At 36.4% G+C, this 24,019-nt stretch overlaps 2 protein-coding genes across 4 annotated transcripts in view; one reads left to right on the forward strand and one right to left on the reverse strand.

Annotated features, from left to right (window-relative positions):
- Window positions 1-1,802: 1,802 nt before the first annotated feature.
- Window positions 1,803-19,754, reverse strand: tbrg4 (transforming growth factor beta regulator 4). Of its 3 annotated transcripts, none has more exons than XM_053611133.1 (12): window positions 19,418-19,754; window positions 16,620-17,097; window positions 15,533-15,714; window positions 14,556-14,697; window positions 12,500-12,674; window positions 11,794-11,951; window positions 10,348-10,458; window positions 10,094-10,238; window positions 8,869-9,105; window positions 8,630-8,741; window positions 7,862-7,976; window positions 1,803-2,756 (listed from the first exon to the last, which is right to left on the reverse strand). In XM_053611133.1, exons 2-12 carry the CDS (start codon window positions 17,031-17,033, stop codon window positions 2,655-2,657), a joined length of 1,893 nt encoding a protein of 630 aa, XP_053467108.1. In that variant the 5' UTR covers window positions 17,034-17,097; window positions 19,418-19,754; the 3' UTR covers window positions 1,803-2,654. The 3 variants fall into 3 exon arrangements, with proteins under 3 accessions (XP_053467108.1, XP_053467110.1, XP_053467109.1); XM_053611135.1 differs by having other exon boundaries at window positions 16,620-17,181; XM_053611134.1 differs by lacking the exon at window positions 19,418-19,754 and having other exon boundaries at window positions 16,620-17,704.
- A 182-nt stretch (window positions 19,755-19,936) lies between these two features.
- The window catches only part of si:dkey-12j5.1 (uncharacterized), an 83,846-nt gene continuing 79,763 nt past the window's right edge, over window positions 19,937-24,019 (forward strand). Inside the window, exons 1-2 of the mRNA XM_053611137.1 lie at window positions 19,937-20,121; window positions 21,542-21,651. Of these exons, the coding sequence (XP_053467112.1) occupies window positions 20,061-20,121; window positions 21,542-21,651 (171 nt within the window). The 5' untranslated portion in view covers window positions 19,937-20,060. The remainder of the gene's footprint in view (window positions 20,122-21,541; window positions 21,652-24,019) is intronic.

Here is a 24,019-nt window from a genome sequence, read left to right on the forward strand (position 1 = left end):
ACGACCTTGCAAGAAGGTGGCTGTGCAGAGGAGAGAGAAGGCGCCAGGTCTTTGTAAAGGCTGAAGTACATAAGTTAAACAAATAAACAAACAAACATACAAATAAATAAAATGCAAAACATGTACAATACTACAACACTAGTTGTTTCTTTATAATCACAATTATTTTTTGTCCATGTGTGTAAGTCACTCCTTACAGACATAGGGGAAAGACCTGGAATAAATTCAACATTCACACAAAATTTTAAGTAGTTTGTGAAATATAGCGTTTTCCATTAAATTATCTATATTTTAGATTTTTATTCTTACTGTTGAAGGTTACACTACAGAAATGGCTGTATTACAAAATACCAATAGTGGGTGTGGGGAAAGAATAGCATTTTCCCCTTATAAAATATTAAAATCAGGATATTAAATATAATGGCTTGAATACAGACAGATTCTAAATATTAATGTTTTATTAATTTGATTAATTTCCTACCAAATATTAGGCAATTAAAAAAAATAGATTATCTACTAAAACTGTTATTGTATCTAAATAGTAAGTGCTGCTGCCTTGAAGACTAAGACTTCAATAGAGTCATTTGTAGCTGCTTTCAAAAAATAAAAAATAAATAAAATATCATAGATTTCATGTTTACCAGTTGTTAAACCCAATCATAACAAACTAAACACTTCAGTTCATTGGTCTATATCCTGGGACTCTATGTATTGAAAAAGAAGTTTACAATGAATTAAACCACAGCACTGTTGAATTCTCAAATCTGATTGGTCAGAAGTTGTTGATTAATTTTATATAACAGCAGCTCTGACTGTTGTGCCAGCTGTAATTCAAATAACAAGTTTATATTATATGTGCTTGCTCTAATAAGTTAAGCTATATGTTGTCTTTCATTTCCTTTTCCTCTCCTTTGCCCTAAATTTTAATTTTCTAAATTTGTGACAGTCTACTGTAAAGTGCTATATAAATAAAAATCATTTGAATTGATGCATTATTGTATGAAATTTTCATTTTCTTAATATCGTACCCATCCAGGAGTAGAGAACTGAATTTAAAGCACAAATACATTAGATGTTACTTTATGTTGGTACACAAAGTCATAACACAAGTATTGTATTACAATTATCTATAATTAGGGGCCAAGCACGGCAGGTGTGTAGTCACCTATTCTAATTGTTAGTGTTCTTCTTCTTCTGCTGCTATTGAGTCTATAGCAGCCCATAGTTATGGAACTTATGAAATTTGGCAAACAGATAGGGAACAATTTGAAATGTTACCACAGCAAATTTTTAGTTGCTATCTCAAACCCTCTAACGCCACCAACAGCTCAAAATTGCACTAATTTTTATGCTAATAATTTTTGAACTGTAAGGGCTACAAACACCCCCCCCCCTTATTTCTTGGCTCATGTCAGGTCAAATGCACCATAACACGTAATTTTCCATAGTGAAAATTAATCTGCCATTTTGAATTTTCTGAAAAAACTACTTTTTCGAATTCCTCCTAGACAGTGTGTCTGATTTTCACCAAAATCGAATTAGATCAAATCGAATGTGTATTTATCACTCGTTCAGTGATAAAATCTCAATGAAAATAAAATTGTTCAGGGCTAAATATTTAAATTTGATTAACTCCAAATTCAAATGATCTCCATCCATTAACTGTTAACAAGCTTGTTACTTTAATCCAATCTCCTAAACTCCCCCCCCACAATTAATTTGCCATGCTTAGTAAGCATCTGAATATATAATAATATTCCGTTTGCTGATTCATAATCACAAATACCCAGATATAAACCAAATTCAATAGTTTAAATAACATTTTATTCTGTCCATATGCTGTCCTTCACAATGATGACTGAATCATACATTTCATGTGTAAAAAAAAAAAAATGTTTTTAAATGTTTCAAACTCTTAGACCTGAGCACACCCCATTCAGTTTTAAGCAGCCTCATCGACTGTCTCCTTGGCAACAAGGAAAGCCCTATCCTGTTGTCTAGGCAACCACATCACAACTGGTAAGTGGGAGTTTATTATTCGTGGAATGAGTTCTCCAAGGAGACATCCTTTACAGTTTTTAGAACTGATTGTTTTGTCTGGCTGGTTATTATAACCAGTATAAAGTCTGTTTATCGGAGTATGATGCAAGAAGCTGAATTTGTTCTTCTGATTTATATACATATAAAATAAAAAAACGTAAAGGACACAACCAGGATTAATTTGTATAATGACCAGGTAAAGATGTATACACCTGAAAAAAACTGATTGGTTTCAATTACAGCTTGAAACAAAGCTACATTTTTAGAAATGAGCTTGATATCAAGCAGATTTTCACATAGCAGTATACAGAATGCTAGTAATACCTTGGAACCCTTGGGACCTCTGATACTCATAATAAATCATTTTGTGGCATCATAATTATAATTTAGCGATTAGTTAAGAAGAGTGTTCAGTGTTATATCATTTCAGCAGGAAGATCCTGAAGATCCATGTCCATGAACATTTATTATGGGTGAATAAACTAATGTTTTATGATCTTCATTCTCTGGTTGGATGTAAACAACTCTGTAGCCAAATTTATTTGCCCTGCTGTTTGATTCTGAAGTTCTGCTTTGGTCTGTGGTCTCTTCTGGATGTGCTGCAGTCCAGAAGCTCACTTAGCCATGTCCTCAGCTACGGCCTTCCCGATCTTATCCTTCAGATAGGACACTCGCTGCCAATCCGTCTTCAACTCTAGCCACTCGAAGTATGGAACCTGAAGAGAGAGACGCAGAGGTCATGTGTGGCCTGGGAAATGTTTCACATGGTCCAATTCTGACATTTGCCTTATCATTATATAGGGCTGCACAATTAATCGAATATCGATCGCGATTACGATTTTGACTGCCCACGATTAAATGAACATTATCGACTGCGATATTGACGTGTAAAGTTCGTCCTCCGCTCATAGAAAACTCCGCTGCAGATCAAATCAAGCGCTTCCTAAACTTACAGCCAATCAGATAGACCGGCGCAGGGATGACGTCATTTTGTAAATGCCAAACCCAGAAATGAAGTTAGCATTTTAGCGCTCGAGCTGCCAGTTTCACTGCGAGCTCCAGCGCTTGCGCGAGGGGAAATCATGATGTTACATGGCACTACAGAGGTTGTCGGGGACATTAAACCTCATCACGCCGAACAGGAAAAAACTTTGCAGATAAACTCAGGGCTCTACAGTATGACCATTTCAATCGTGTTTGCGACTGAACAGTACTTTGTGCGACTGAATAAATATTTATTCATACCGGTGTGAGTGACCTCTTCGGAGTTATATAATACAATCGGGATAAAAACTACAGGAAGTCCAAAATGCATCTACAGATATAGATAAAAAATAGATATAATATCTTCATAAAATATAAATAAAATGAGAAATAAAATAATGTTAATTACTATGGGTTGCATTTAATATCAATTTGACATTAAGCTTAGTTCACTATTTCCTTAGAAAGCTATTAGCCTTTTACCTAATATGGATCATGCTTGTGTTAGTCTACTTTTAATTAGGGCCTTTTATTGTTTAAGATATTTAAAAATAAATATTTTATGCTTGTTTATTTATCAATTAACCAAAAGTATTTCTCATTGCTATTATTTTAATTCAATTAACAGTGACCATGCGCAGAGAGCTTACATTTAACTGTTTATGACAGACCTCTTGATTAAAGCTTAAACAAAAAGATTGGTATCTGGATCGGTTTCAGTCGTAAAAATCCTGGAGCGGTGCATCCCTAATGAACACCATTAAAATAAAGCGCTTTGCATCTGATGGGTAAATGAACTCACCCAATCACATCCCATATGACATTATTCAGATATATACACAATATACACAGAGCGGTCCGAGAACTGACTCCAGTCCAGAACCATGACAGTGGAAAATGTCTAATAGTGTAGCTTTAAATATATTTAAGAGGAGCAGACTTCAAACACTGAACATTGATGTTTATTGTATTTGTTTACAAGGTGGAACAGGTTAACGGTTGTTTTTTTAAAAACAGTCTCTAAAATTAACTGAAAATATTACATTTAGTTTATCAGAAGGTAAATTAATTTGTCATGGCTCACACTTTGTTCCTAAATTCTGTCATAATTGACCAGTTCACGTTTTCTCATGCCTACTTGTGTGTTATATTGTGGCACATTAATGTTACCATCTCTAAAAAAAAAATAAAAATAATAATAAAATAAAAAAAACTTCAACTGTCCTAAATTTTTGTAATTAGGTTCACAAGCGCTCCTAAAAGAAAATGTCTTGCGTCTCTCCTCCTGTAAACACTGTTATTGCCTTTTCTGCATGCGCCTGAATTGGTTTCATTTGGTTGCATATTGTTATATTTGATCACATATTTTCATTTGGTTGATGGCATTTTTATTTTTACTTATCCTATATTTTGGGTAAATTTTATTTATATTTTGCTTCTACGAGATCATGAAATTTAAGGATCAGTCTAATTTGATGCAAAGATTTATACATTAGCAGGAATGTAGCACAACATGGAGGTGAAAGCAGCGGTCTGTTTATTTAAATGTGAAAGTGCAATAAAAATATGTTGTCCCTAAAATCAATGAATAATCGTGAAAAGTAATCGAGATCTCAATATTAATCAAAATAATCAGGATTATCATTTTGGCCATAATCGTGCAGCCCTATCATTATATGGTCTGTCTGAATATTTGATTCTGATTGGCTGGAAGGTGTGAGTTTAAACAGTTGAATGCACAGGTAGTTCCAGTCAGTTTAATTACCGTTCTAAATTAATGTGCTGCCTATAAATGACTGTAACCATAGTAACATACAGTTGCACAGTTAAACTCACAGCTTCATTATTAGTAGAGATCCAGCACAGACACAGGTAAATTACACATACACAATCTCTTGCTCTCTCTCTAATAACAAATTATTATAATTCATTCAAATAAATGTAATCTTATAAGACTACTGTTTATGATTTAGTGCGGGCAGAATTCTAGATCTAACAACCCCGTATATAAAATAACTAACAAAAATTAACCATTACTTTTATCCTTTCAGTCACATTTTGCACTGCAAACAGGAGAATATAAGCAGGATAATCCACAGCTAGGTGTGCACTACATGATTTTGATGCACAGCGCGGAGGCAACCACCCTCCGCTTCTTTTCCTCCACGCTGTGCATCAAAATCGTGTAATGCACACCTAGCTGTGGATTATCCCTTACAAAATCTACACATCCTCCTGAATCAAAATATGTTTCTATTTTGCACATATCTCAACCAGAATAAAGTTCTAGCATTTTAGAAAAAGCAAAAAAGGAGAAAATTGCATTTAAAGATTTCATTCCAATTCCATTGAAAGATGCCTCACCTACCTCTACCTTTATAACCAAATCTATTTATATGAACCCCCCCCACTCCCAAAAAAACCAAAACAAACAAACAAACACATTACTGCCAAATTTGAAAGAATTATATGGTTTACTCCCAAGCCTCGTCGTCATCTCCACACTTCCGTGAGGAAATAACTGCTGATGAATTCAGCCAGTTCTGTTGACTATTTCCTGTTTATATTGTCTTTTATTGAAACAAAACTGTGTGTGTAAGCACGCTTCACCGTTTTGCATCACAGACATTTTGAGGGCCGATATCTGGTTACAGGTAGCTTGTGGCTATGGCGTGTAGCTATCCACAAACATGCTCAAAGAAAATCACACTTGGCTAACAAGGTTCTAGATAACTGATTGCATTAACCACTGCATTTGTTATACTGGCTCACGTCAGTCCAAAATTTCTCACAGGTGTTCGATTGGGTTGAGATCTCATGACTGTGAGGGCCAAAGCATAAGATTTACATCATTTTCATACCCATCAACCCATTCAGTGAGCCCTCATGCTCTGTGAATGGGTACGGTCTTATCCTCAGGATATGAATGTTTCATCGTAGGATAAAGGTGATCAGACCGAAGAACTTTGTATTGATTTGCAGTGACCCTTCTCTCTACGCGAACAAGTGGAAACAAGCCATGCCAGCTAAAATTAATTGCTCCCTCAGCATAACAATCCTGCCAGGGTTTCCTTTAATTCATCACCAGTCTGTATTTATCCAAGCATATCATTATACAATCATGGGAAAAAGAAAGTACACCCTCTTTCAATTCTCTGTTTTTACAATATATGGCCAAAAGTTTTTAGTCCCCAATTTTACTTTTATAATAACCTCCACTCTTCTGTCAAGGCACACCACTATTTTTTTTTGATGAACATTTTCAAAAACAATTGTAGAAGTTATTTAATTTACCTGTACTGCTACAGTGTTACATAGTAATTATTGGTGTCCTCTTTGAAAATGTGAACTAAGCAGACACCACAATTAAATCTGCATGTACAGTAAAATTGGCATCCCTAGATTAAATGCTAAGAAGCACTGAAATGCAAGAAAAGTGAAGCATTGAGAAGTTTGCAAATATAGAAAACTAAAAGGAAAAGAATGGGGCCAAACAAACAGCCTCTCCAATCCATACCTGGAACTATTTTGCTCACTTTTATTTCAAGCTATAATATTGACTAATCATTTTTCAGTCTGAATAAATAGAAGAACCAGCCAAGTCAATCCAGTTCTAACAGGAGTATCCTAAATGCTGCAGAGAGAGAGAGAGAGAGAGAGAGAGAGAGAGAGAGAGAGAGAGAGAGAGAGAAAGAGAGAGACTCAATCCTGTTCTGCAGCTCTGTGCTATTGATTCTATTTTTAAACCAAGCATGGGACAATCTGCTATGCCAGATGCTGCAGAGCGAACGTTGCTAATCCATGTTAGCCGTGGCTGACAGCAATGTCAAGTACAGAGAAATATATGAAAATCAGTGATATAGAATCAGTAATATATGAAAAGCATGCCTTGAGCAACATGACACACTCAGTAACATGGTAGCACATGTTAGTTGTCCATATATGTAAAACGCCTGGTATTGTATCTAATCTAAAATGTACAGAATGGCTTCAAATAATTAGCATGCTAAAAGCTACAGATTCTTTTTTTGTCCCCCCTGTAAAGGAATATCTTCATGTACCCACGATGATATATGACATGCATACAGATTCTCCTATGCTTTTGTATTCATGTGTGCAGTTTTGTAGATTTTACCATGTTTGAAAGAACACCTTGAAAGTAGGGGGATGTAATGGATGTATGCACTATTTGGACTTAGCATAAGTTAACTGGTCCCTGGGAGCATAAGGTAACTGTTAACTAGCCTCTATAAAGCGGTCCGTGTGATCGCAGAAATTAACGCAAAAAAATCAAGGAAACTCCGCAATACTCACTGAAGCTTGCAATTTTTCAAAATTACTGCAGATTTTATGCATATTTGGGCCAAGACGCGTCATCTGATGTCAACCCAACGTGCATTTAGTCAAAGCCCTCTTTGATTCACGTGTGTTGAATATGAGTACAGCTAAAAAGGTCTCATCACTTATAAAGACTGTTCAAAAATAGTTTGTGCAACTGCAATTTCACCAATTCGAGTAGTTTTCCACAAACAACCCCACAAAACTCTGCAAATTGCATCGTAAATTTTGAAAAAAGCTGCAGCAAAATCAAGCAGTTTTGGCCACAACAATCACAAAAAAAACCTCTGAAATCCTGCACGGACTGAACAAGTATCCGCATTTCTTGACACAAACCTAACTGATCCCCAGTCATGTCGTCAGAAGCCTCAGAATAAGGCTATAAAGAAATCTAGACTTATGAGCCGCTCATATTTCCTATCACGTATTGTTCTCCTCCTTCATGTTTTGCTGCTTTTTTTGTTCTTTCCATCTTTCCCTCTCTCACTTCATGACCTACCTCCACTACCAGAAACCCGGCCAGCTGCAGGTGGCGCTTCTGCATGGCGAAGCGGCCCAGGAGATCTTTGCTCCTGGAGGTAAAATGAGGGAACTCCCAAGCCATGAAAGCCAACCTAAACAAAACACACAGACGAAAAATATAACACGATGACTATGATGAATCTTTTGGGCATAACTAACTATTATTTTAACGAATACAATAGGCAGAAAGGCTCAGACAGACAGACAGACAGACAGACAGTCTGCCACACTCAGAACCAACCAGACACACAGACAGATTCAAGCAGACATCCAGATAGACAGAAATAGACAGACCAACAGACAGATCCAGGCTGAAAGATAGACAGACATACAAAGAGAAAGAAAAAGACACACAGACAAACAGGCAGACAGAGAGACACATGCAGACCAAAACAGAGAGACAAATAAAGATATACAAGTACATAGAAAGACAGACAGGCAGTCAGACAGACATACAGACAAGTTGAGAAAAACACAGACACACACACACTGGCTGTCCAATTACAGTTTTTTTTGTATACTAACCAAACACAGCCTGGTACATAAAAACATAGGTAATATTGCACAGTTCATAGAAAAACCAATGCATTTGCAGTGTAATTCATTTCATCGTTAATCACACAAAAAAATGAGGATATTCTACACACGATTATTATCTTGGAAATGTATTTAACACTTTTTAGCATCTTCATTGTTTAAATGTAGTCAAGGTTAACATTAGGATCAGGATTTTTTTTACCCTTACCTTCGTGCTCCCTGAGGTAAGCGCTCTGTGCCGCCCCCTCCAGGTAAGTGTGGTGCCTCCAGGTTCTCCAGGTCTATGGGCTTATTCTCTGAATCCACCACCATTTCTGCATCTAAATAGTGGCAGATCAAAACAAATCAATTATAAATAAATACACCATAATCTGGCTCTTCATATGCTTCACTGTTAAATCTTCCAAAATTTGCTACAGCACAGAGTGACAGTTAACACAAGCACACCTATATTCCACCCATACACCGTGCTGATGTCTTTGCGCAGGGCTTTGGTGCGATTTTCGGTGAGGATCTGGAGGACTTTGTGTAGGGTGCTCTGAACGGGTGTTAGGCTGGGCTTGTCGTGCTTTTCAAGGACTGCTGGAATGGGCACAGTGTTTTGGATGCCAGATTCTAGCTGTCCCGAGGCAGCAATATGAAGCATCTTCAGTGTGTAGTTCTCTGCACGAGCACCACTGCCACCTTGTGGTGAAGAAATAGAGAAATTCTGATTATACTTAGTGATAGGACATGCAAAACTGACATGACTGTTTGAATAATTGACTGATAATAATTGAGCTGGGGAAAAAGAAAAAAAAAAAAACTGCAAAAAATCCTGCAACAGGTATCTGCTGACATCATGTGGCTAGATGAAACAGCAAGTAAAGGCAAACTGCACAGATTTATGTACACATACACTTTAATAGGAACACATGTACCCCTCCCTCATCAACAAGGCATTTCCACTAACAGAACTGATACTCAACGTTTTGTTTTTTCAAATCCTTCTGTGTAAACTCTAGAGACTGTTGTGCGTGAAAATCCCTGTAGCTCACAAGTTTCTGAAATACTCAAACCAGATTGTCTTGTAAGAATATCCATGCCGAGATCACGTCTTGCCTCATTCTGATGTTTGTTGTGACCATTAACTGAATGTTAACTGAATTAACTGAAGGCTGGTGAGTGTCTTTCACTTGAATTTACCAAATATATTTACCATAAATATTTACATACATACATATATTCACGTTTAAAAAAATATATAAATATATCTGAAACAATATCAAGATATTTCGGAAAATATAAAAAAAAAAAATTGTGTTGCATATTTGACGTTTCAAGTTCTAGGGAAAAGGTGCAAATTTTAAAAAAATGTTTCTACGATACCAAACTTCTGTGTTTATTTTGCTCACTCATTTATTTTTGACTCTAATCCAGCAGGAGCATATGGTTTTGATAAACATTTGAACAGAACAATCAATATCATCTTGTGATGTCTTAGGACTGCTGCTTTAAAATGAAACAAGAAAAAAGAGTAGTATAAGATAGTGAATGTCACAAATTATTCATACATTCCATCATTGCGTACTGCATGACCCTCCCAAGATCAATATTAACCTAATTAGAAAGCAAAGAAATCACAGATTTAGGTTCCCTGGAACTGTATGCTCTGTTATTCAGTTGCTCTCACCTGTAACTTTGCTCTGAAACTCAGGATTTGTAACAGTTGCAATAAACTCGGGTTTGGCCTGCTGGAACACGCAGAGAGCCCAAACGACATCGGTCAGTACAAAAGGTTCCAAGCTCTGCCAGGAACTTTCCAAAGCTTCATGAACCTACACACACACACACACACCACAAATAAAATAAAATTGGTTGTTAATAATCAACCAATAACACTTAGTATAATTTACTTAATCTCACATCCCGCTTCTGATTGGTTACCTTCATGAAAAATGGCTCCTTGTTACTGGGCTGGAAGTTGAGCTTGGCGAAGGCCATGAGGAGGTTACACATCTGTAACGTGCTGTACTTTTCACTGTTTTTCACGAAGTGCTAAATGGTAGCAAGAAGGACAATGTATTTTTAAAATCTACATGTTGACATGTACTATTGTCATTTACGACTACACTCTTTCACAACAGTGCTGTTGGAATTCTCTAATCTGATTGGTCATAAACTGTTGATTCATTTCAATAATGTTTTCCTTGAGAACTTTAGTAAGCTCCTTCTCCTTCACCATGATTGCTACTTGTGGCATAATATTTTCCCTATGAATTACAGTGTCTTAAATAATGACACCAGGTGCAATCTGCACGATTTTATTTTTTTGCAGCATGTATCTAATATCATGTATCTATTATCATGCATCATGTATCTAATATCATGTATATGGCAACTCTAATTTAAATCACACAGTTTTACTATATTACATTATATTATATTAAAGTGCTCCTGGTATTGTTTCTATAGTAACATCTCATTCACTAGCGGATACCCCACATAATCCAAGTTTAGTAATAAATTAATTAAAAACTGTCATTCAATGTACAATGTTTTTAAATTTTATTTATGGACATATATTGAGTCTCCAGTGTCAGTGCTCTATAAAGTTTTTTCTGCTATGGGAGAGTCTTCAGGACAGTGACTTTGCATTTCTGGTTTCTCTGTAACATGAAAAGCTGGGGGTTTTTTTCTCTCTCTTGTCTTATTAACTTCAAGAGAGAGAGAGAAAATAAAAATAGAGACTGGTGAGGAAACGACTGTTTATAGCTTCTATAAACCAAGTAATAACAGGAGCTAAAGTGTTTTGCAGACATTCCACAACATCAAATGTAATTATAAAAGTTTAAAAAGCGTGATGTGTCATTAATCATTGGCATACTGCTGTGGTATAAGAGGAAGAAAACACTTTGGGAAGTGCTGTTTTTGGAAAATAATACATTCTGGGGCGGTAACATCTCTTCTTTGTGTCTGGCTGCATCACACCACCCTGCCTTTGATTATTTTCCTATAACAGCACACCTCATCTTGTCTTAACTTTGGCATCAAAGAACAAGGTGTCTAGCATAACTATTTAATGCGTTATTATTTAAGTTACATAGGCTTATGGTCAAAAGTAGCTACATTCCATGTGAAAAATGCAGACCTGGCAACACTGTCTATGCTGCCAACTAAATATACCCAAGGCATCTTTCACTGTAATGCGTTTCTCAGCCTAAACAGCAGTTCTGCCATGCTTTTTTAGACTTCACTCATCCGGTAAACAGAATAGATGAATGTTTTGGCATTTTACTGAACAGTTGCACCTTTGTATATTGTAATATATCAAACACCCAATTACTAGAACATATCTAATATGTAGATTGGTTGAATGAATAAGGTTTAAACCTGGGTAAATCCCTCGAACAGAGGCAGGTGGAGCCACTTCAGGAAGGCTAGAGACTTTGAACAGCGCATGACATCAGTGGAGCTCATCTCTGGTAATCTGGGCAAAAGCTCAGCAGCCATTCTCTGGCACACTTGAGTCTGGTGGAAATGCAGCTTACCTGCAGGAGTGAAAATCAGAAGAGCAACTGTCAACTTTGAATCTGAACAACATTGAAAGCATCTGAAACAAAACTGCGTGGTAATATCATACAAGATGTATGCAGGTGCACACATGGTTAAATGTCTCACTGCTGTTACAGTGCTTTGCATTAGTATTCACCCCCCACTCCACATTTTGTAGAGTTACAAACTGGAACTTCTTATCACTCTACGAACACCATCCCCACAGTGAAGTATGGTGTTGGCAGCATCCATGGGGATGTTTTCAGCAGCAAGGTATGGGAAACTGGTCTGGGTTGAAGGCAAGTTGGACAGAGTAAAGTGCAGGGCAAACCTGTTTTAGTGTGCAAGAGGCCCAGACCTCAAGCCAATTGAGAATCTATGACAATCTGTGTCTGTGACAGAAACTACAGTTATATGACTTAGCAGGTTAGGTTTTCTCTAACTCATAGAAGACTGTAAAATGCTTCTAAAAGCTGTTTAGAAACAAGCTACTGGCTATAAAACAAGCCGCTGACTAAAACAGAAGTACATTTTATTAACTGACCATATGCAAACACAATGTCCAGCAGCAGTGGTGTACTGAGTTCAGAAGACGGTTTCTGGTGCAGGTGGTAGGACAGAGCACGCAAGAGTGGCACCGATCGGCGGCCCTGCAATGCCACGGCTAACGTTGCCCTGCGGATGTCCTCGCTGCTGAACTTCTCAGCCAACTCCAGGGCCTGGTGCAGACAGATGAGAAGGTAGCATTAGATATTCAGGACCCATACTGGATGGTAAGCTCACATAATTTTGTTTCCACTGCTTTGACTAACTACTACCAAGCTATTTTTTCTTTTATGGCTACAAGGATCAAGACATCCAATATGGTCATTGATTCGGGGTGAATTGTGTTCAAATGGTAAACAAACAGACCTAATTATATACCATAATATTACTGAAAATGTATTTCATATTGTGAGAAGAAAGACCTCACGCTTGCAGGGCAGTACTGGCGAGTCTCTTCTATGGAAAGTAGCTAAGATTTGCCCAAAATGTTGCTTGAATTTTCATCAGGTGTTTTCTTGAAAGAAAAAACAAAAAGAAAAAAAAGAAAAGAAAAAAGATGCTAAAGGGACTGAAAAGTGGACCGGAGAGGTCTATGAAAAATGAAAGAGTGAATCGCAGGAGGAGGGGGAGGGGCTGCAGCGGGGTGTCATACTTTAAGTGAAAGGATTGTATTTGTGTTCTATCGAAAATAAATACTTTAAAGTTATTTAGCGATTTTGTGTGTGTGTGTGTGTGTATATATATATATATATATATATATATATATATATATATATATATATAATTCAAGCACTTTTTAAGCACCACTAGATAAAAATATCTATTTTCAAAGTTTTCTAGCACTTAAATTTCAGAACAGCACATTCAAGCACTTTAAGCACCTTGTGCGAACCCTGTATATATATATATATATATATATATATATATATATATATATATATATATATATATATATATATATACACATACATACATATCTGCTCTGGCCTTCAGAACAGCAAAAACAGAACTTCAAAAACATGCCATGCTGAAATGTGCGTATGTTTGCTACGTCAGCCTGAAGATGGTCCATGTGGAAAATGAATATGCGCTTCGAAAACATTCCCCAAAATTTTACCACAAAACAAATTCTAGTATGTCAGTGGACAGGTTGACTCAATGCTAACAGCACAAATAAGAAAACAAGTTGTGGCTGAATTTATATTTCAGAAATGTTTGGATTCCTAAGCTCCCAGCTGAGTGTATAAGCTTACATTATACAACTGTCACATATGCATGTGGATTCTAGTCCATGTTTATGTTGGACAGAATACAAAACACTCTAAGACTGTAGTAAAAGATATTACTGTTGATCAGCTGACTTATTTGTAGACGTTTGTAGCTCTGAGTATCAGAGTATAAAAAGCAGTGTTCACATTTTTATTATTGACATTAAAGAGAATGTGGAGAGAATGTAGGGGTGATGTTTTTTTTTGTTTTTTTACCCCCACACCTGTGCCAACCAGCAGTAGAACACCAGTGTCACCGCTACTTCATAAATAGCAGCACCGCCATTTTTTAATCGACTAAAGAGATCGCTGTCCTGCCTTTTTTCTACTGTCGCACAAGACCAAGATTTACAAATTCATAAGTCAAAGCTGACCTAGATAAGCTGACCAAAGATGACCTAAATTGCCTTGAGAAAGCAGAAAAGTGTAGTTTTCACTATGTCTCTAGTAACACCATGTAACACTAATCATACTAAAGGAGTATAACGGTGTAATATTGTTAATATTGAATACAGATGAAATATTTTTGGTTGTGACCTACCTGAACCATCACTAGTAGCAGTTTTAGTAGCACTTTTATCATCATCCTTTGAAATGGTTGTGTCCAGAAGGGACAGCTGCTTAGGAGACCTGTACACTTACTATTACTAAAACTGCTAATCTGCCCAATTCACACCACGTACCGCCATCACGTGATGCATGACTTAATGGAATGTACAATTTGTGTGAATATTAAACTGATAAATTACATATAGATTAACATTGGCCACGTGTGTGTGTGTTTACCTTATCTTCCAGCTTTTCCATGAGCGGAGGGGAGAGTCTTGCGGCTCGGGTCATAAGCATGGTGACTGTACGTGGGTCATTCAGCTCTGTCCAGCGCAGCTCCAGTTGCTTCAGCACAGACGTCAGTAGCTCATCTCCCTGTCTGTCATACACACGCACACAACTAACCGTACTGCAACATACTTATACAAACTGTAAATATCCACATCCAAACAGTTAGTAATAGGCATGAATAATCGAGTCATTTTATATAACCACCTCTAATTTTGATCCGTCAGATGAGAAACAATAACGCCAAACACCGATTACTCTACACATGCACCAAACACTTTATCCAGAAAAGGCATGACTGAGCCCAGATCAATCGGATACACTAAGCCTTAAATTGTAATACACGGTGAATGTGTTTTATTTAATAAATCCAGTGATTTTTTAAAACTTTCTGCAGAAGTTACTGTGAATATACAACAATGTCAAAGTCCACTTCTGGAGGGAGGCACTGCTGCACTGCTTAGTGGTTTTACAGATGGTATAATCCTCACAGCTGGATGTATTACCATAAGTATTACTATAAGGATTCAAGTCATAGCAGGAATGTTTGATACCGAAAAAAACTTGCATCCTACTGTAATAGCCAATTAAAACACATAGTTTAAGACTGGCATGACTGTCTTAACCAAACATTTTATGGATCATTCAAACAAACACAATGATTTAGTAGTTAGTACTGCTTAGGAGTAGTTAGTGGGCTCATTTACATACGGCAAAGGCCAATATTTCAACATGGTTTAACAAATGATATATTGTGCATCCCTGATTCAAACACTTCATCAACAGAATCAGAATCAGATGTGTGATTTAGTAGCCATCCCCATTCACACCTTTATGTTCAAAAGACATGTCGATAGAGCCACAGGAAAACATATCAATATTAAGACTTGTATTACGCTAGTGCTTTACTTAATATTCGTGTTTACCCCTGACTCTTCCAGCCTGACGCCCAGTCCGCCAGAGAGGAAAGGTGGCGGTAGTTGAAGCGCCGGAGCCTCCACAGTGCCTCCGTCTGGAGAGAACTCATCACTGGAGCGGTGGAAGGGACACCAAGAATGGAGAGAGCACGCAAGACAGAAACCAGTGTGCCATTCCAGACCCCGTTCACCTAAAACCAACACACAAACAAAAAAGACGCCACTCCATTTTACAACTACAGTGACTGGAAAGCCCATGCTATAAACACTTTTATGCTCCAACACGGCTAACGAAGAGCTTAATAATGACATGACGAGTGAGTTAGAGCAGGAAACATACACATGTTTATAGGAGATCCCCAGGTCATGACATGGTTATTTTTTTTGAGAAGACCTTGAAACTGTAAGGTGATTTCTGTAATCTGTAAGTGGATTTTATATTTTATTTTATGGTGACGGGGTTACTGATTACAAATGGCTGTCATCAGCCAATCAGATTTCAGTAGGCATTTCACAGGGTTAGCACTGAGCTACCATCATGAAATCTATAGCCTCTTTTTTGTTCTATGTAACTTGACAAGGACTGTTCACTAGAGCTGCTATTTGTGAAGGTGCTTGGACCCCGCATTCACCACTTCAGCTACATATCCACCTGTCTTATTTCTATCTTTTAAAAAATCCTGATGTTCTTTTACTTTGCCAAGTAAAGCACACTGAATTGCCACTGAATTGTGTTTGAAATTCGATATACTGTATACATACTTGCTGTCTAGCACCTTATAATTCTATAATTATAATTCTAAAACCTCTATAATTCTATAAAGTCTCAATTTATAGATATAGCATATTATAGATATGGGGCAAGAACAGAAACAACAGTGTGTAACCTGACTGAATGCAGTTTGAGGTTTTATTTCATTTTTTTTTTTTTTTTTTTATCACGTCATCCCATATAAAAATATCTTTGAATGCCTGAGCGATCTACAAAATGTCTCCCTAAATGAACATCTGAATCCCATGATGTGGATGGAAGTGAAACAGCTTTAGCATTCACACACTGTTGCTTTAATGCGCATCTCTCTGTACCGTCACTTACCTGAGAGTTCAAAGCCTCTAGCAGATCCGCACAGCGAGGGTCCTGAAGGATATTCGCCCTGTCGATATCTTTCTTTTCCACTGCTAATCGGCTCAGTTGGACCAGACACATGCCCGCTTGATTGGCAGAGCCGCCTTGTTCCGCCCACAAAGACAACACTTCCTGTGGTGTGGTCGCTTTCTCGACACGAATATCTAGTTCTGTGCGTGTAAATGTGATGTTTGGCTCATCTGCCTGCACTGGACCAGCACCCAGACTCACGTGCCTGATGGAGGGTAGGATTAGGGACTGGGACCAGGGTGGATACTCTGTGAGTGGGTGAGCTGTGAGCGTATGAAGACGGCTGGCGGATGAAGAGGCCTGAGGGCATACGGCCAAAAGGCGAGTGCACCGGCTCAAAAACCTGCTGGCCATCTTCAGTGAAGCAAGTGAGTGACTAGAAATCAAGATTTGGCATACACATATCGGCCGAGCAGCTCTAAGAGGAAGTTGATGATAGACAGACAGAATGAGATGAAGATTGACATGTAGAAGGAGAGAAAATGAAAGAAACAAGTCAAGCCTGAGATATAAGACAGAAAAGGAAGTAAAAGCAAAAAAAAAAAAAGGACACACAAGAAAAAAAACAGCTATACTGGAATAAAAGAATATTTTTATATACTTCTTCCAGAATATTGTTAAGATTACTTGGCATATTTATATACAATCATTCAAGATCTGGATAAGATATTAAAACTTTAATTAAGGAATAAACCCAGATGAAGCTTGCTGTTATGGAAAATTTATTCACACTGAGGTGGCATGATACAAAGAGGACTTACTGTTACCACGCCAATGCTGATTATTTTCCAATAACAGTGTGTCCTGAAGTTATTTATTCCTCTAATAGGTCAACAAATTAAACAGTTAAAGTCTGGTAGTGCCTCCATTACAACAAAGTCAGAATTCTTCCTTATTGAGAAGCTATTTATTCGTCAGTTCAAAATCTATAATATAATTTTAATAAACATAATAAATATATATAATAAACTCTATGGGCAGTGGTGGCTCAGAGGTTAAAGGCTCTGGGTTACTGATCAGAAGGTCAGGAGTTCAAGCCCCAGCTAGCACTGTTGGGTCCTTGGGCAAGGCCCTTAACCCTCGATTGCTCAGTTGTATAAATGAGATAAGGGCATTTACCTAATGCTGTAAATGTAAATGTACCCTATGCTATAAGTAAAACAATGCCATGTTCACCTGCAGTGTCTTGCTTTAACACTCAGGAAGTTTGTGTAAATGACAGTGTAATTTTTTTTTTTTAATCAGAAGGCAATAGGATGGGGTTTTTTTTTGTAAACAATAGATATTTTGCCAGCTTTGTCGGTTGATTGATGCCATTCTTTCAACCATTCTTTCAAATATTGGAATTGGAATACATTAAAATGTTGCAAAGTGTTGTAACATCCACCCAACAAGTTCCTCTTATCATTTACGTTATAGAATGTTTTTCTCTTGCTTTAATGACATTTTTTTTCAGCTTGTCATGTTACTGAGAAACTAAACTCCTGTCCTGAAGACCCTGAAATGACTGCTACAAAGTGCTGACGCTGGAGATTCCTTCCATGTGCTTTAACTAAACATCTCCTTACAGAAAGCGTCACCAGATCAATGCTTTATTTTATTATTTTTAATATATATGTGAATGTATTCATACAAATGCAATTCCAATATGGTTGGAATAATCATTGAAAGAATATCAACTGGCAAAGCTAGCAAAATATCTACTGTTTTAACCCTTGTGCATCCTTATGGACATTTTTGTCTTTCATTATTTAAAAAAAAATAATTTTGTCTGTGTTAATGCAAACAGCATAAACGTTTGCAAAAGGTGTGCATTTCTATTGGAATTTAACATTTCATCCTCATTTGCTTTCATAAATCTATTTTAAACTAGGTACACGAAAATAGTTACACTCAGGACCCTAAGGACAAAAATGACCCCATTGAAACCCATTCAAACTGCGACATTTATGAATGCAAATAATATATGAATGCATCAAAAATAATGTTGTTAATCACTGACATATCAAAGACAGTAATAATCAAAGGGAAAAAAAATCTGCTTAGCATTTAGTATATGGAAAAAAAATACTATTTTTCTTTTCATAAACAAAATCTGTGGCATTATGTACACAAACCAGCATTTAAAGTGTTACAATTCTGAAAATGAATGAATGTTTGGTAATTATGATTAGAACTGATGCTGGTAAAAAATAAATAAATAAATAAATCGACGTCAGTGAAAATGGAAAAATTATTAATATATATATATATATATATATATATATATATATATATATATATATATATATATATATATATATATAATTTTTTTTACAGTTTTTGGACATGGACATTTTTGTGTAACTTTTTTTAATTGACGTACAAGTGTTTTAAAAAATCCTAATGCATTCAGATGAAAAAAACTTTACACAAACTTCCTGAATATTAATGCAAGAGACTGTAGGTAAACATGACATTTATATTTATTTATTTATAGTATACATGATAGAGTTTACTGTTTCCCTACAGGGATAACAGAAACGCTTTTAATATGCAGCATTAAAATTATATTACAGGTTTTGAACAGACGAATAAATAGCTTCTCAATAAGGAAGAATTCTGACCTTGCCGCAGTAGAGGCGCTACCGGACTTTAACTGTCAACTAACAAGATTTGTTCAACCTCCAATGCAGTTATTGCGCTCTACCTACAAAACAGGCTTTGAACAATAATTATAAACCATGAGCATATCTTACCTTGTCAATTTCTGTGTCAAAATTTCAGACCCGGCGACATTCACATGGAATTAGCATTGGAAGGCGCGGAATATTGTCGTAATCCCTGTTGCGTGAGTATGACGTCATTGTTGCGCGACAGTTGTTCACTCTTCAGTTCGCGTTGTTTTCATAAACCTGTCCGTTTACTCATACATAAAAAAAACGTTTTACAGTACATTCACGTACGACATGGCCGTGTTCTCGTGTTAATGTAGTAGATTTTATATACACTTAAGACGTACCTGCTTTTATTTTGAAATTAAATTTGCTACCGGATGTGCAAGCCGAGAAGTTCACGTTGGTCCACATGCTAGCATTTGCGATACGCTTCCCCACACCCGTATTCCTACAAACCCCGCCTCTTCTTTAAAACGCCTTTCGATTGGTTACACTTATTGTCAGCTTGTAACTAGCCAATCTTGACAAAGGACCCCGGATAGTACCAGCCAATCCTGGTGTGGAATTCTGGATCTGCATCAATAAGATTGTGAAAAAAAGTCAGGGCGCATAAATCCCATGCCTTTTTCAATTTCGAAGCTCTATGTGCGCATCTGCGGTATAAATAATATCAAATAAAAGGTTTTTTTTTGTATCACAGAGTTGCTGTCATCGTAATACAACCATGGGAGGACAAGCAAAGTCTAAAAGGAAAGGCAAGCCTAAAAGAAAAGAGAACCGCAGAGGTAACTGTCTAGTTGTTAAACTAAGTTACTGATATAACTGTAGTCATAGAGACTGTTGTTGAATTCCACATGGCTTCCTGATGAATGTGTAGAAGATATTCCATAAAAAAATCAGGGATAAAAGCTGTCACAAATGCATCATGTTATTGTTGTATTTCACAATATATCACAGAGCTTAGACTAGACATTATTTTGAGACTGACTTATATGTATCTATAGCAGGGGGTTCCTGTAGTGGCAATTAGTAGAAATGATAGCTCTGCTATTTAAAAAAATTACAATGCTCTACTGTTAATACATCAATCCATCAATCAACAGGAAGGTAACTTTCTTATTTACAGATTAAAATTGAGCATAACAGATCAATATAAAATACATCAACACATTTAAGTTTACATATTGTGAAGAGGGAAATACACCATATAGATCTGTTATTGACACATGTAACAATGCTTTTATGAAACACTGTGTGTAAGAGAACTGTTAAGGCACTCTGCACTCACTGTGTCTAATGAGAGGGTTGGGCTTGTGCGTTGCACTGCAGCATCTCAACTACATGGTGTCCTAAAAGTCTCCATGCATACAGGACTATGTTTGCCAGCACCACGTCGGTTATGCCTTCATCAGATGTTCGTGGACGTCCACTTCTCAGTTGGTCTGCAACACTTCCAGTCTTTTTGAATTTGTTAATAAGTTTGGCAGCAGTTTCGTGTGTGATGTGCTTAGGCCTGGGCGGTATATCGGTATAATATTGATATCGTGATATACGGTTATGCAATACACTTTTCTGAGATATCGTTGGTATGGTGTATGTATTTTTTTAACGTTTCAAATAATTACAAATTAAATGGTAGTGAATGGATGCCGTTCATTTGAAGTAATAAAAAAAAACTTAATCTTCTTTGTAGGCTTTAAAGAAATGTATCGTGAAACTTATTTTTGTTTATTTTGCTACTGTTTTGTAGACAGTTTGTTACCTAAATATATAGATATTTTTGTCATATCACCCAGCCCTAGATGTTCTTGCCTGCATCTCGAGTGCTAGCAAACAGTTGTGTTTGTCTGTTTAGTCGAGTTGCATTTTATATAATATTTTCATGAGCATTAAGCCCATTTTACTCATAAGCGTCATGGCTTGCATTACCAATAACTTTATATTATCGGATAAAGTTAGTTAATTTATTTAAATTTTCATTTCAATTCTGTGGTAGTTAGTTCACTTTTACAAAGTTTGGATTTTAACTGAAGGCAGTGAGCACATTGCTGTAGCAGGCTACAGACTGAAATGTTACCCGTGTGCTGTTTAGATTTTAGGTTGTTCACTTTTGGCATCATCATCATCTATAGGAGAGAGATGCATTCGTATTTTTAAAATATTTTTTATTATAACGGTCATGCTTGATTTAATAATTTTTTTCAGGTCCAGAAAACACAGCAGTGTCACCACAGGAGAGGGTGAAAGCTAAGATGCAGGAAAGAGCCAAAAAGAGGACGGCTGAAAAATACAGCATTGATCAGTTACTGGAAAAGGTAATGCATTTTGATTTTTTAGAGGTGTACGGTACATAATATTATAATTTGATATGATTTGACACATTTTCAGAACAGCAAAAATGAGCATTGTCTGAATGTGTGTCAGGTTTCTATTTTCATTCAGCATTATAAAAGTACAGTAATTGAACCTTAATTATACACAGTGCTTGTGTGATTCATTCAGACATCAGATCATGAAAGAAAATATCTGTTACAGTGTAACAAAATTAAATATGGATAATTAAACATTAGCTCTCTAGTTAACCTTTCACTGGTGTGACTCTCAAGGGGGCGTGTCTGATGCACAAGGATATTTATTTCCCATTATGCTGTTAGATGGTTTTTTGTAAACATCAGGTTAGAAGTCGGCCGATAGTGGATTTTACAGATACTGAAAACTAAGTAGGGCAGTACCTGCTGAAAACCGATTATTCAACCAATAGTTTTTAAAACTGATGCTGAATGAAAACATAACACTCAAAGTAAAATATTCCTGAACTTTATTACAAAGATAAACTGACTGTACCATGAAAATGTACTGTACTTTTTTAAAATAGAATAAATATATCAATATAAATGTATATTAATTATTAATGAATATTAAATTAAATAATATTCACTACCAGTCAAAAGTGTAGACACACTCAATCTTTATTTTTTATTATTTCCCCCCCACATCTTAGAATAATAATAGTCATCAAAACTCTGGAGTAACACAAATGGAACTATGGGAATTATGTTGTGATAAAAAAATCCAAAATAATTTAATATTTTAGCATCTTCAAAGTAGAAACCATTTTTGCCTAGAATTTCTAGAAATGTATTCTTGGCATTTTTTCAACTGATTTCTTGAGGAATTTCCCTGAGATGCTTTTTAAACAGTATTTAAGGAGTTCACACCTATGCTGGACACTTATTGGCTGCTTTTCGGAATATTTCATTCCACGTCATCCCTTTAAAAAATATTTTTGTAAATAAAATGTTAGTTCTCTAATGAAAGAAATTACTATGTTGGCACAATTATATTTTTGTCTACAACACCGATTTCAAACATCATGTGAAACATTTCAGTCAAGTGTCTCCAAGCTTTTGATTGGTTGTGTATATCCAAACTGAAGCAAAAAGGAGCACTTCAAATAACAAATATAAATAGAGACATCCAAAATGAATCAAAAACACTTCAAATAACACAACAAAATTGGTCAGTGATAGTTTTTATTTCGCCTCTAGAGGACGCTCTCGTACTGTTTAATGACAGCAGACCCTTCTCAGCTGCTCACGTAATGAACGCAACTGGGAAAAACTATCTGTGTGGATTTTTGCAGCTAACCGATAGTTCGACCTCTATGTCACATAGCTATCTACAGCCCTAGCCTTCTTTTTTTTGAGAATCCTGCTTTCTCCAAGTGTCTTTATTTTCATGTGGTACTCATATTCTCCACTGTAATGTTCTAGTCCACAACTCACTAGCAGTTAGTGTCATAACTTGCCAGGAATTTGAAGTTGTCCCTTACATCATACCTAACAGGCTAGCGGTTGTCCTAACAGCATACTTAGGAGAAGCATATTTTTGAGTCCCTGTAGCCTATCCTGATTCAAGATCAAGTGGAAGCTACTTTTTCAGAGGACAGAGTGTGGGCTTGATTAAGTTAAAAGGTTTTTTACACCTCAAGTAATATAAGCTGTATTTTATGTTGAATAGCCTACTTTATTATGCAGTCTATTGAATATACAGGGTGTCCCAAAAGTCTCCATAAACAGGGGACTATGTCTGCCAGCACCACATTGGTTGTGTCTTTATCAGTGGATGTTGGTGGATGTCCACTTCTCGTTTGGTCCGCATCACTTGCAGTATTTTTGAATTTGTTAAAAAGTTATGCCATGTGTGATGTGCTTGCCATGTTTCCTGTTAAGTCCATCGCAACCTTGCTATAGCTTCCGGATCCAGCCATGATTTCAATACGTTCTTCTTTTGTCAAAGGCATTCGTAAAAAAACTAAAAACAAAAACTAAATATGAAGTATATTGAAATAACTTTTTGCTACAATGTGTTAATTTCCCCTATGTATGGAGACTTTTGGGACACCTTGTATTGTTCTAGATTCGAGATGCATTTTATACGCAAGCATTTCTCTTCAGCATTTTTCTCTTGGTGACGCTTGAATGCACAACACATCATAATTGTGTCATGCAATGATGTTTAATAAACTTGAACTTGAACAACATGATTAATAATAGTGATATCACATAGGGCTGCAACTAACGATTATGTTCATAATCGATTAGTTGGCCGATTATTTTTTCGATTGATTGATAAATCGGATTGAGGGGGCAAACTTTCAGTACCATTTTTCCGTTTATTTAT

The sequence above is a fragment of the Ictalurus furcatus genome, chromosome 23 (assembly GCF_023375685.1).
Source record: "Ictalurus furcatus strain D&B chromosome 23, Billie_1.0, whole genome shotgun sequence".
Lineage (NCBI taxonomy): Eukaryota > Metazoa > Chordata > Actinopteri > Siluriformes > Ictaluridae > Ictalurus > Ictalurus furcatus.

What these genes read in the sequence shown, in the direction of transcription:
- tbrg4 (XM_053611133.1), bottom strand. Translation starts at nt 17,033, where the DNA reads ATGGCCAGCAGGTTTTTGAGCCGGTGCACTCGCCTTTTGGCCGTATGC. An exon ending in TAGAGGCTTTGAACTCTCAG is followed by an intron (nt 15,715 to 16,619) that starts GTAAGTGACGGT and finishes TGTTGGTTTTAG; the next exon opens with GTGAACGGGGTCTGGAATGG. An exon ending in TGGAAAAGCTGGAAGATAAG is followed by an intron (nt 12,675 to 14,555) that starts GTAAACACACAC and finishes TGTCTGCACCAG; the next exon opens with GCCCTGGAGTTGGCTGAGAA.